Source organism: Chlamydotis macqueenii, chromosome 1 (assembly GCF_036417535.1).
Source record: "Chlamydotis macqueenii isolate bChlMac1 chromosome 1, bChlMac1.mat, whole genome shotgun sequence".
NCBI lineage: Eukaryota > Metazoa > Chordata > Aves > Otidiformes > Otididae > Chlamydotis > Chlamydotis macqueenii.
The window spans coordinates 119,273,213-119,285,745 of record NC_141556.1 but is presented as its reverse complement, the minus strand read 5'-3'; the positions used below and the strand labels follow the sequence as shown (position 1 = coordinate 119,285,745).

General features: G+C 39.1%; 1 protein-coding gene across 1 annotated transcript in view; it reads right to left on the bottom strand.

The window, feature by feature from the left end:
* PCP4 (Purkinje cell protein 4) overlaps positions 1-12,533 on the bottom strand; it is a 54,820-nt gene that overhangs the window by 34,678 nt on the left and 7,609 nt on the right. Inside the window, exon 2 of the mRNA XM_086739897.1 lies at positions 602-653. Coding sequence (XP_086596023.1) covers positions 602-653 — 52 coding nt within the window. The remainder of the gene's footprint in view (positions 1-601; positions 654-12,533) is intronic.

Sequence of the window (12,533 nt, the reverse complement as noted above, 5' to 3'; positions counted from 1 at the left end):
CCTGCAGGCCCTTTGGCCGACTCCAAAAAAACAATGACTCACACCTTAGAGCAGTGGAGCATGAGTCCAGATTCCCCCCATCTATGTAAAGTGCTGAAGTTAAGAGCTTATTTGCCAAGTGGTCCTGTCATGTGAACTGCTCCATCCATAGCTTCTCTTGCTACAGTCAGATGAGCTCTATGCAAGTGGCTTCTAACTTTGGTATCTTAGTTATGGGCCTAAAATTAAGTGGTATTAGACCATAGAAACTATGTTTATGAGCAAGTCTCTTGCAATTACTTTCTTCACATTCCCCATTCACGTAGCAGTTGCTCATAATATTTAACACTCTCTTGCTCTAGCCTCATTTTTATCTTCACCAACTTCTACAGAGTCCTTTGGTTTACCATAGTACAAACTCAGAATCAGGTCTCTAGCAGATAATTTGAACATGCTAATACAAAGGAAACAATCCCATTGAAGCTCTTACAGTTTTTAAAACACATTCAAAAGATAAGATATGAAACAAAGATCACTGCTGCCTGACACCTATCATTATGGTAAATAAGACTTTGGCTCAATTTGATTCAATATTCTCCAACAAGAAAAAGTTTACCCTTACCATTCTCAGCAGATGTCTTGTCTTTTCCATTTGTAGTTCCAGTTCCTTGTCTCTGGTAAAGGGAAGAAAAAACAAGTGGTTTGTACAAACCTGAATGTGCATTTTCCCCTTGGAATTACTAGCAGTTACAGCTTGTTTTCTCCTCAGTACCTTGGATAGCCCTCACCCTCATACAGTGTTGCTTTGAAACCCTACCAGTCAGAACAGGAGTGCTTGGTACCATCTAGGTACAGCTGCATAACTATGCACGCAGCTGTATACAATTACCACATTAGTGATGGAGTACATGTAATCAAGTTTCCAGCAGTACAAGAGTATGAGCTACAGTAGGACATCTCTTCAGATCCCTGCTGTGCCGCCATTTCCATGATTCTTCTGATCTGACTTTGGCCAGAAGACTCATCTTTCTGCTTCCTCCACAAGCAGAGACAGGACTTCCCACTTCAATTCACTTTGTCCAAGAAATAGCTTCACAACTTTCCATGGAAAACCAACTTAAGTCACTTTACATGTAGCAAACATCAGTGCAGTCCAAATATAAATATTCACAACAGCATAGCTGTATTTACATGGTTATACTACTATGCAACTTCCTAGCTTAGGAATGGTCACTATGAAAATTATGCATCCTCCCCCAGAGGCAGCATCTCACAGGTGATATTAAGGTACTTCAGCAAACTAGTATGGTAGATCTTACATAATTTTACGTAAGAAATTCATACTTGTGTGTATTACTAAAGCAGATTAAAGAATTCATCCTCTAGGCTTGTATGTGTAAAAAAAAAAAAACCCAGAACTATTAAATTCCGTGATTAAATCCAGTTGCATTCAGCCAGAGGCAGCATGTCCTCAGGCAGCAGGGAAATTAACAGCTGCAGTAGCACTGCAAACCAAATTGTGCCAAAATACAGCCAATCATCAATTCTCCTATGAGAATTCATACAGGCATACTTATCTTCAGGTATTTACTCTGGAATATCTGATTAAAACCTCCTCTATTACTCTAGTTTGTCCTTTTTCTGCCACAGTGGTGGTGTTTTCAGGGTATTTGTGTATTTGGAGCTAATCATGACATAAGTACAGAACCTTAATGTGTACTCTTAGCTCTTACTATAGAAGCCAGAGGACTAAAGAAAGTTCTTCAAACCCCTCAGGAGAATACAAGAGAGCTACAGTCTGTTGTGCATCCACATGCCAGCAGTGGGGTTTCTCATCTTCTATCCCCATGGCCAGCTTCAGCACATCTCTGCTCTACTGGCTCTGCCTCATCTCACTCTGTGCAATGAGACAGAGCATACCTAGAGAAAACAACTCTGAGTCTATAACCACAGCTACAAGCCCCCCATAAGATGTAAATACATTTGTTTCTCCCTGGAGCCTCAGAGCCTAAGACAGGCGAGAAAACTTGGCCAATAACAAAGAACAGGATTCTAAAGGGATAAGCATCTTTTACAAAAGCATAAGTTACAAAGAGCCAGAAATAAAAATCAACCCAACAACTAGTTTTGCTGAAGATATTAAACTTTATGCCTTTAAAGTTTGGTTAATACTTCCATATTTCACTGTCAATCCATATTTCATTGTTAATTTACTGGGACCTCCTCTCCTGAAAAAAAACCTTTTTTTTCCCCATCTACAAAATGTTAACTATACTGCTTTTTCCCTCCTCGTTTATTTTTAAATGCTTTTAAGTTTTCTTATTTTCTGAGTATTTCAGGCAGTTCTGCTTAGCCTTTATGAAAGCTTCTCTTTCCTTTCTAGGCTATACCTGTCAGGTTCAGTCTGCTATTGATGGACTACTGGAATATGGAGCCACAGATCTATTTCATGTCTCTGGATTTCCCCTCAGGGAGATGAAAAGTTAAAGAAAATGAATAAAAACTTAGCTTTGGTCAATGAGGGGTTTTTTATTCATCAGGTCAAGGTTTTTCTGTAAGTCTGAAACCAGTCTAGGTATTCTACAGTCATTCATTTGATTGGTGACAAGCAGACATACACAGAATGAAGCCTGAAAATCTGCCAAACAAGCTTCTGATAGCCTTTCCTTTAGTTATATACATCTTTTGATCTATAAGCACTATGCTATCTTGCAACTGAGTGCAGTGGATTTAAGAGTGAAAAATCAGTTTTTCATTAATAAGGTATTGAAACTTATGAAAAAGCCATATACAATGTGATCATCCACCTGCAAAGCCTTTAGCCTTTTATTTCAATACAGTCAGTGGATCTATTTTTTAAAACATTTTCCAGATGATGGTATTATTAGCAGTTGGAGCTTCTTGCTTCTTTCCTCACCTTGCATGACACTACCATAGGCTGTAAAACAAAGCTTAGCTTTATGTCCTTCAAAGCACAAGAGGACTAAACATGAGGAGTTACTACTAACTTTCCATTAGGCATTGAAGAAGAAACAGAGCCAAAACGAACATGAGTGCAAAACCATAATTATATAGTAAAACAGGATAAACAGTTTTGTTGGTATGTTGCCTAGGAGGAAACATAATTTATAACTGCTTGGGGCTATATGAATTTTTAACTCAGTGGTTTTACAGAACAAAGGCACAACATTAAAAATGTCTCCAAAATCAAAGTCACTCCTAATTTGTCAGAAGAGGAAGGAAAAATGGACTACTGCCATATGCCCAAAATCCCAGTAAGAACAGAACAGGTTTACTTTCCTGTTAAATTCTCAGTGCTATCCACAGCAGCTAGTTAAAGTGGTATGACAAACTGTACTAAATTAGTCCCCTAGGTGTACAAACTAAGGTCAAAAGTGAATTTGTAGCCTGAAGGACTTTTCAAGAAGAATGTTAAATTACTGCAGCAGCTTTTCTACTCATTCTTCTGGCCTCTCCTGCACCCCAAAGTCTAATTTTTGCCTTTTATCTTACATTCTCTTGTCTTGAAATAACCTGACCTTTTCAGTTATGCTTCCAATTAGCATCTCAGTGTTAGAAACTGAAACCAGGTGTTGATTACAGAATTTTTGGGGGCAGAGAGGTTGTTTGTTTTTCAACAAGCCACAGAAAGCCCAAGATCAGAGAAATGAAACTGCCAGAAAGTTCTCTGACAAATGGGCCCTTACGGTAATAACATTCTGCTGCTTCATCTGAGTGCAGGTCCAAGGTACAGCAGGTTGTATCCCAGCAAAGCAGCAGCTGCAGATTTTCAGAAGTACATTGTTTCTACGTTGAAGAAAGAAGATCCAAGGGTAGAATGAAAATAGAAATGGTGGTAAGTTTTTTTGTAAAGTGAATAGCAGGCAGTAGGCTTGACTCAGGACAAAAAAAAATAATTTCATTGACACATAGGAAGTTACTAGGATGTCACTGACTAGAGGAATAGCACTGAAGTTTGTGCATATCCTAAGCTTTTCTTAGGACTTTTTGCTACCAGGTCCATCCCTAACAAAAGGTATTACATGTGTGCAACAGAAGGAAATATCTGTTGGTACAATACAGCACAAATATGGCTGAGGGTCAGCCAGCTGTGTGCCAAGCTGGCCTTTATTCTACACTACTATCTGTCCTCCACACAAGTTCTCCTTAAGAGATATAAATTGAATCAAACCAAACTATTTCATAAGTGCCTTATTTTTTCCACAGACTTCTGCTTTAATTGAAGAGTTCAGCTGCTTTAGCCTTAAAATGAAAAAAAAGTACTGAAAAATAAATTTCATAAATTTATAAAGTTCATAACCTTTCTGCAAATAAAAGTGTCACTAAATATCTAAAGACTTTTCGTGTTTTTCAAGTAAGGAAAGCTTCTTAGTCAACAGCAGAATGATCAGGAGATACAGCAATTTCTCTCTGCTGTTTTTTAGGACTAAATACTTCCTGTGCAGTTCTTCAAATTGGGATGATTAGTGCTGGCTTCATCCAGGAACAATGTAAAAACCAACATTCTTACAGGCTGATCTTTAGTGTTGGTTTATCTTTGAAGATACTGAGAGTTTTGAACTACTGAAGTAAGCCCCAGTTGATGTTCATTAGACTATAGGCATAGGTAGATCCCAAAGCATACTTAGTATATAACTATCACTGCCTGAAGGTTCATAGTACTTTTTAGTTTCCCCTAGGTGGATTTTTCAGGGCATTACGTTAGCATGCACACTTCCTACACACTAAAGAATGAATTAGAGAAATTTGGATTAAACACAGAACAGAAGAGCCTATCAAATGTGGGAACCACATATTTCACATAGCCACCGTTTCCATGTACCTCCCATCCAGTTATATTATAGTCAACTCCCCTGGCTCTAAGAACCTGGAGTTTTCCATGCTTTTTAACACCAGATATAAATTCGCTACTGAAACAACCAGAAAGATAACATTCAATTTAAAAACAAGCAGTGGGCATTGAGGAAAACATCAGCTTTTGCTGGCAGATCAATACACTATGCATGCATACCATATGAAAATAATTGTGATGAGTGGCTATCCTGAGCCCACAGAAATCAATGGGAATTTTGCAATTGCTTTTTTTCCACACTCTAGTGAAGAACACAAGCTGTATGTCAGAAACTAAATGAAGACCCAAAACTTAAGTAGAGGCAGGAACCCAGCAGCTATGACCTGGAATGAGCAGATACACTCGTAGAATCTGGGATTTCAACTTGATTAATTAAACTCTTCTTTACTGTAAATTTCTGTTTCACTGTTTGACAACCTCTTTCTAATGTCTTGAAACCACAGCACTCAGCATTTCACATGTTTAGGTGTGAAAAACATTACTTTTAACCACAAGACAGTAAATAATTTGGTAATAAGGACAGAAGATATTACCATGTTTAAGATAAAAGATTAAGTGCATGAAAAATGATGCTGCTGTGACAAATGTTTCTGTTTACTGAAGCTGCCAATGGATACCTGGCCTCTAAAGGGACAGGAATTTTAGCACCGTGGTACTTTTTGGAATGATACATCAAAAAGCATGAAGAAAGAAGAGAAAGAAGGTGTACTGCTGGACAGCCATGCACAAATTCTGCCATTTCACTCATTCTTTCCTACTATAAGTCTTCTCAAAACTGGTCCACAAAACAGCCAGATGGTAAATCCCAGAGAAACTTCTGACATACAAGTTCATTCACATCAGTAATAGCTAGTCACCTAAAGAATATCCACAGACAAAACTGAAGAATTCCAGATAATCTTGAATATAGATACAAAAACTGCATTAGAAGCTACATAAGTAAGTTTTCCTCACTGGTCTATTTGAGCCTTGTAACTTTACAAGTTCCTCCACATTTATCCTCATGTTTTTAGACATAGTACTGAATATTTATGAGATGAAAATGTCCTTCAAAGCCCACATTTAAGGTATTGTATCAAGTACAGAAGATCTAGACAATATTTGTCTGAATGATGGGTAAACCTGATTATGTCTTACTTCCGTCTTACACATCATTGTAAGAAATCAAACCACATTTTCTGGGTGCTTATCAGAAAGGAAAAATATTTATCAACTTATAGTTCAGTATAAAGCAGTTCAATCTTGGTTATGACCACACTTGTAGACTGGAGACTACTACTTTTTCCTGGCTACTCTCACCATAGGATCTCAGTTCTTTAGGACAAGGCCTCTAGTCTCACCTATGTTGCACCTTCTCTCCATGCTCCTTTACACAATGGGAATCTTCTGGCTGTCTTGTGTTTACCTGCTGTCTTGTGTTGCCAGGGCAGCATAATATTGCCAGAGCAGCAGTGCCAGAATCCATCTTTCAATACTGGCTGTTAAAACTAAACAATCCCTGGCACTCTGACAATTTCTGTAATTATCTTCATGGGTCAAGCACTATGCTACTGACTAGATCTTGATTGTGCTTAATTTTATTAAGGCTCTCCTATAGTTATTTTAATAAATTAAAACTCCATAGGTGGGCTGAGATAAACTGATGGGCTTCAAGCTGCAGTGGCTAAAAGTTCACAGTGACCAGCACTGGTTTTCTGTAACTTTTGTAGTCACTGAAGGCACATGAACATGCATACATACTCATGCACATTTTCATCCTAGAAACTACAGTAGTATTTGTCAGAAATTAACAACAAGGCTGTGGACAACTACAGATTATTTTCTTTTCTAGACATTGGGGACCAGTGCCTGGCTCTTACTATTTTATCTTGCCCAGATAATTGCAATCTCTTTGCAGTTTCCTGTCATCTTTCCATCAAGGACACAAACTGGATCTCAGCATTTGTCTCAATTTAAGAGGTGTAATTTGTTGACAGAGCTTCAGCACCCAGCACACTTTTGGGTTAAATAAGGAGGTACCTGATGAAAAATCAGCAGAGAATCACTGCCTGGGACATAAGAATTTGCTTACAGTGCTGTTTTTAAATATTCTAATAGCACAGAAAAGAACTTGCCCTATTCCCCACTTTTGCCAAGGCTGTGCTGTGATTTATAAATCAGCAGTGATAATCTGCTGATTTTGTATTCAGATTCAATATAATATTCTAAACAGAATATTTACACCAACACCAAATGTAATCAACATAATTAGCACAAACAGTAGCTTGCTTAATATTTAGGTTATTAGCATATTTTGAATTAAAACATTATTAAGTAGATATTTCTCCACAGACATTGTAATCACAATTTATTTTTTTTCTGAGGCAGGGATTAATGGAATCTTTGAAGTTAATGTTGAAAGCAGCTATAAGAACGTATTTCCCAAATCCTGTTAATTACCATGCCAGCCATGAGAAGTAATCCCTCTTTCTGCAGGAAATGGAGGATTTTATCCTGCAAGGCTTATTTATAGGGGTAACTCATATGTGGACAAGTAGTTGTCTTAAATTCAGAATTACTCACATGAGTAGAGTTGGAACCCCAATGTGGTACTGTGGAATTTCTCTAAACCACATGTTAGGTTTTGTTTAGCAAACAGCAAAGAGGGTAAAATGAACTACAGAATAAACCTTCTCACAACACTTGCCAAAAATTACCTCAGCTCTCATTTGGACATGGGTGATACACCCCATATGCTAATTACACTGGAAATTGGTAAAGAGGAAACATCAAGGCGACTCAAGTGAAATATTTCAGTTACATAAAAATTGATTAAGCTAGATAGCATAAATCTCCTATTATTTGTTATCCATTGGTAGCATTAGATCTGGCATTACAGTTCCAGAAAGGGAATTTTTGGGCAGGAAATCTACCTTAAGAACTCCTACTTCCCATTTAGCCCAATCCAGCCCCACCCTCCCATCCCAAAGTCTCATTTATTTGGATACAATTGTTTGCAAGGTCATACAGAAAACAGCAGCACTAAAATTGTTCAAGTTTAAAATAACCCTTCAGCAAAGCTATGTGGAAAACAGTCACTGAAATAATAATAAAAAAAATTATGTAGTTAAATTGTTTGTCGATCCTTTCAGTAACGTAGTTGATATATCTAATCCATAAACTGTTGCACCAGGGCAAAAGAACAGGCAACAGATACCATGTAGAGGAGATAATAATTTTGTTCTGGGAACTGAAAATCAGAGCAAGTCAGTGTTTCATACCCTGAAACAGAGCATGCTATATCTCCCTGTGATCTTGTATTACCTCTAGCAATCTTTATTCTGCGGCAGAGCAAAATGTGGAGCAACATGGGTACATCCATGCAGCCTAAATTATAAGACTTGGCTACCTGTGTAAGCAATACAGACAGTTAATGGCAACTGACTGTCACATGTGATTAACAGCAAAACAGAACCTCGGGGATCAGAAGCAGCATTTGGGTCCAGATGGTATCTTGGGTATCCTTTAACATTAGCATCCTCAGATAGGAAGACTGCCCTAAGCCAATTAAGCGGTCAGTGTCCTTGCCTAGGCATAATATAACTGATTATTGATGTTATTTTTATAACAAATATTTTCTATTTCATTCTTCCAAATTCTTCTGAAGTTCGGGGTAATTTAATTTGCTGAGCTACAAACTTGACTGTAATTGAGTTAGAGGCTGTCTTCAAGGGACAGCTCAGGTTATTAATGGCAAAAGCCTGCACTGACAAATTGCTTCATATCTGATCATATTGACTATCTTTATTAAAACATGCTGCTTCCTAGATTACAAGAATTCTGGCATTTGTTTCTGTTGGCATTTTTATTTCCAGTTTCTTCCTATTTTCCCTACATTTTTCAGCTGTAAACAGATGTTATTTCAATCTGTTAGACGGCACTAGTAACTGGACACCCAGGTTTTTAAAGGGTGTTAATTACAGCAGTTTCAAGTTGCCATGCAAAGGAATTTTCTGCCTTCACCCTAGGGCAAAGCCTTCTGATTTTCAAGAAAACAGAAGGATGAAGTGGCAAGGATGTTTGTATGTCGCTTACTCTACTCCTCAAACCCCTGGGCAGTGAGTCTGGTCACAAAAAGCAACTCTGAGCAGCCCCAGAGCCAGCTGCAGTTGTGACAGTAACTTCCTTAGGGCTATTCCAGTAGCAGGGAAATCACTAGACAGAGCATACTGCAGCCTTGGCAACACACCCCGCCCAGGGGCTGCACAGAAATGATGAAAACTTATCTCTGGCTCTGGGCCATAAGGAGATTTGTGCAAGGGGAACCCTGAGTTGGCTGCTGAAGCTGTCTCAAAATGGGGCCTCACTTGACTGAGGATTTGTCCTGTATTGTTCAAAGCTATCAGAACTGACTGTATCAGAGACTTTGGGGGAGCTGCTGTATTTGAAGTGGGATGCACGATGCAGTTCAGAGCAAAGCTGTTGTGGTATTATGAGTCGAAACGGTAACCAAGCAATTAGAAACAACCCTGCCTTACTAAAAGGAAAATGGACAGGGTGATGCACAAGGTCACCTTGATTGCCAGGAATCAGGGACAGCAACCAAACACTCACATACAGCAAACAGAAGAAAAGCCAGGTCACTATCTCTGTCCAGGAGCTGGCTGAAAAATAGGGATTTCCACAAGTCTGGAGCTCCCAGTACCCTGCAGTTGCTCAGTTAAATTTATGCTATCAGCTTCATTGTTAATACCAGCAGAAAAGAAAGCAATTTTATCTGAGCAGTTGTAGGTAGTCCCCAGGGTCCCTGACCCCAAGATAGACCCACTAGGGCATCTGCCCTAAGACTAGGTGCTCTACAGTTTCTGCCATGCCCTAGCCATGGAATAAGTTCTGGCAGATTCAGCAACAGCTCCCCAACATTGTTTCAAACACTCTCCCTCCACAGAACTGTTTTCTAATTCAAATTCAATAAAAACTTGCAGGTTTCTCCATCCATAGTAGTCCTCAGTCACTCCTTCTGTCTTCAGTCTCCTATTGTGTATCAGGCTCCATTCTGCACTTTGTGCCTTGCATATGAAGTGAAAGAAAAACATTACCCAGCTAGACATGTTCCTTATTCACATATGAACATGGCAAAACACCATTCAATGCCATTAAAAAAGAACTGTAATGTGTTCCTCCAGTAAACAGTAGCACATTCATTTTGTTAACATTTTAACATACCCATCTGATGACGAGAAAGAAAATAGGTTCCTTGGTTTCATGCAGAAAGCAGATAATAACACTCATTTAGATCCAGGTGTTTGTCTGACTGCAGTATGTCAGACAGCACAGACTTCTATTAAGGCCTACATGGCACATCTGCAAAAGATATTGCTAGAGTTCAGATACTTTGCTCCTTTTTTTAGTTTACAACATTAATGCTAGGTCCTTTGCTACCAATCTTTCCACATCTGCAGATTCATCCCATAAGTCCAGTTCCACAATGGAAATGCATCAAGCTTTTAGCCTGAGAATGAAAGGCAGTGCTCAGAATAGAGCCCTCTGAAACAAAGAAAGGGTCTCCTTAATCTTACTTGAGAGGTTCATTCAGCTTGGCTTAGATGTTAGTGCTGTTCAGTAGCTTGCAAAATATGCTGAAGCAAAGAAGCAACAGCAAGCCAAGTCTGACTGACAGACTAAAATTGGCATGAAGCTGGCCTCCCTTAGGCACTTGGCTTAAACTGAGGCACACGCATTTTAAAGTGTGCCAAGCCAACATGTTTGCTCTCTTTTATGGTGGTGTGTATCTGTCAGATCTGTGCACAGTAGTGATATGTATCAAGAAGCTATGAAGCCGCATGTCATTTTTCCACCATGTCATCTTCAGAAAGCTGCCCACCTAGCCATCCCCTCTCACCTAGTATGCTCTTCCTCCTCCTCATTACTACCAAGTTAATGCTTCTAATTTGTAGCAATTTCCAGCTTCTGACTCCCTTTTACCTTACATTTTACTAATACATGTTTGGAATTCAAGGAACAAGATTTCAACATTAGATTTTTTTTTCTGAACACCACACGGTACCTCTTAAGTTCAAATAAGAGGCATTCTTCAGAGTATTCCACTTACTGTTAAAATTATGTGCTTAAAGTCAACATCCAGAGTATTCAGTATCTTAAAACAAAAGAAATTTAATTCTGGGAGTTTGAAAAAGAAGCATATTTTCTACAAGAGAAAGGGAGAGAGACAGCAAGAATCACATTACTTGAAACATTCAAGCTAGGGAACAAAAAGCCCTAGAATTCAAATGAAAGACATGCTAGTGATTTTAATGAGAATTATTTTTCTGTCTCTGCACCTCTCCACTATGCCTTACCCAAACTTGGACTTCAGCATTTTCAAGTGAATTTTCACATTTAGCTAGGCATCACACTCTGGTTCATCTCAGGCAGGCTTCTCTCCTGCACCAGATTATTTTGTATCTATATGATGAAGTCTGTACTCACCTTATTTGGAATTGTTTGGTCCCTTTTAAAGAGACATCCACCTTGGACATCTAAAGCACAACTTCCCCATCCCCGTTGTAGAGTAGGGCACACTTTCCTCTCACCAACCCAACCTCCCCTACTGCGGGCTTTTATAAAACATGCATAGCTTCTTAGAAAATAGACAAAGGTACAGTAGTATGTGGGTAGAGCACAGATCAGTTGAATGCATCTGACTCAGCAATACCAATTCGCTAAAGCCAAAGGATTTGTGGTAAAGCACTATGGTGTTCATAAGAACATCCCCACAAATCACTAGTCCTCCTTTGTATTCCAAGTGCTACTAGGAAAAGGTCCAATATCTCTAACATTCTCAAGAAACCAAAGATGTCTTCAGATCTGTTCAGCTTCTTCTCATCTGCTTAGTCACCCATTTGCACCAATTTAGGAGCTAGTTATTATCTTGATAGCCTTTTCCTTGAAATGATCTCCTGTAGTCAGAATGCTCCCAATTAGTATTTCAACACCTGGTAATCCCGCTAGTGTTAGATTCATAAAGAACAAAGTATCACTAAGGCAGATTGACAGCCAGATGCCCTGACCAGTGGTACCTGCTGGGTCACAAGGCTTATTTGTTAGGTCAGAGGATACAGATGCAAAGCATCCCCAGGCATTAGGGATGTCTGCTTTCCAGGACCCTGCCCAGTGATTCTGAAGCTGTGCTGATCTCTAGTTTCCTTGAAAGTTCTCCCCCACCCTCTACAAAACAAGGGCACTTTCTGTGGAAAAATTGCTTTTCATGTGCAATCCTACTAGTTGCTGCTGGAGATACTGATTTAACAGGACTGTTCCAGCTGTCTCAGTGATTCACTCCAGAAAAGCCTGCTAACTCTCATCAAGATTAACAAGCTTTAGCATAACATGGAGTTGTCCGGTTTCCAGGGATAGCCCTAATCAGTGCTAGCTTAGGAATTTCTGAACTGTGCTCCATCATTCCCAGAAAAGGTACACCTAGAATCCCTACAAATGCATGTACATCAGTGTGTACATCTAGTCAGGATGCCTACAGATCTTTCTTCTTCACTTTTAGGAGACTAATGCTGTGCTGCAATCCCACACAACAGTGTATGCCCCTTCCAAAATTAAACCATTATAATCTGAAAGTTTGGTTCAGGTTTCTCTAGTTCTACTACTGCAGCTTTCTAGTCCTGCTGGCACTGTCTGGCAGCTGGCT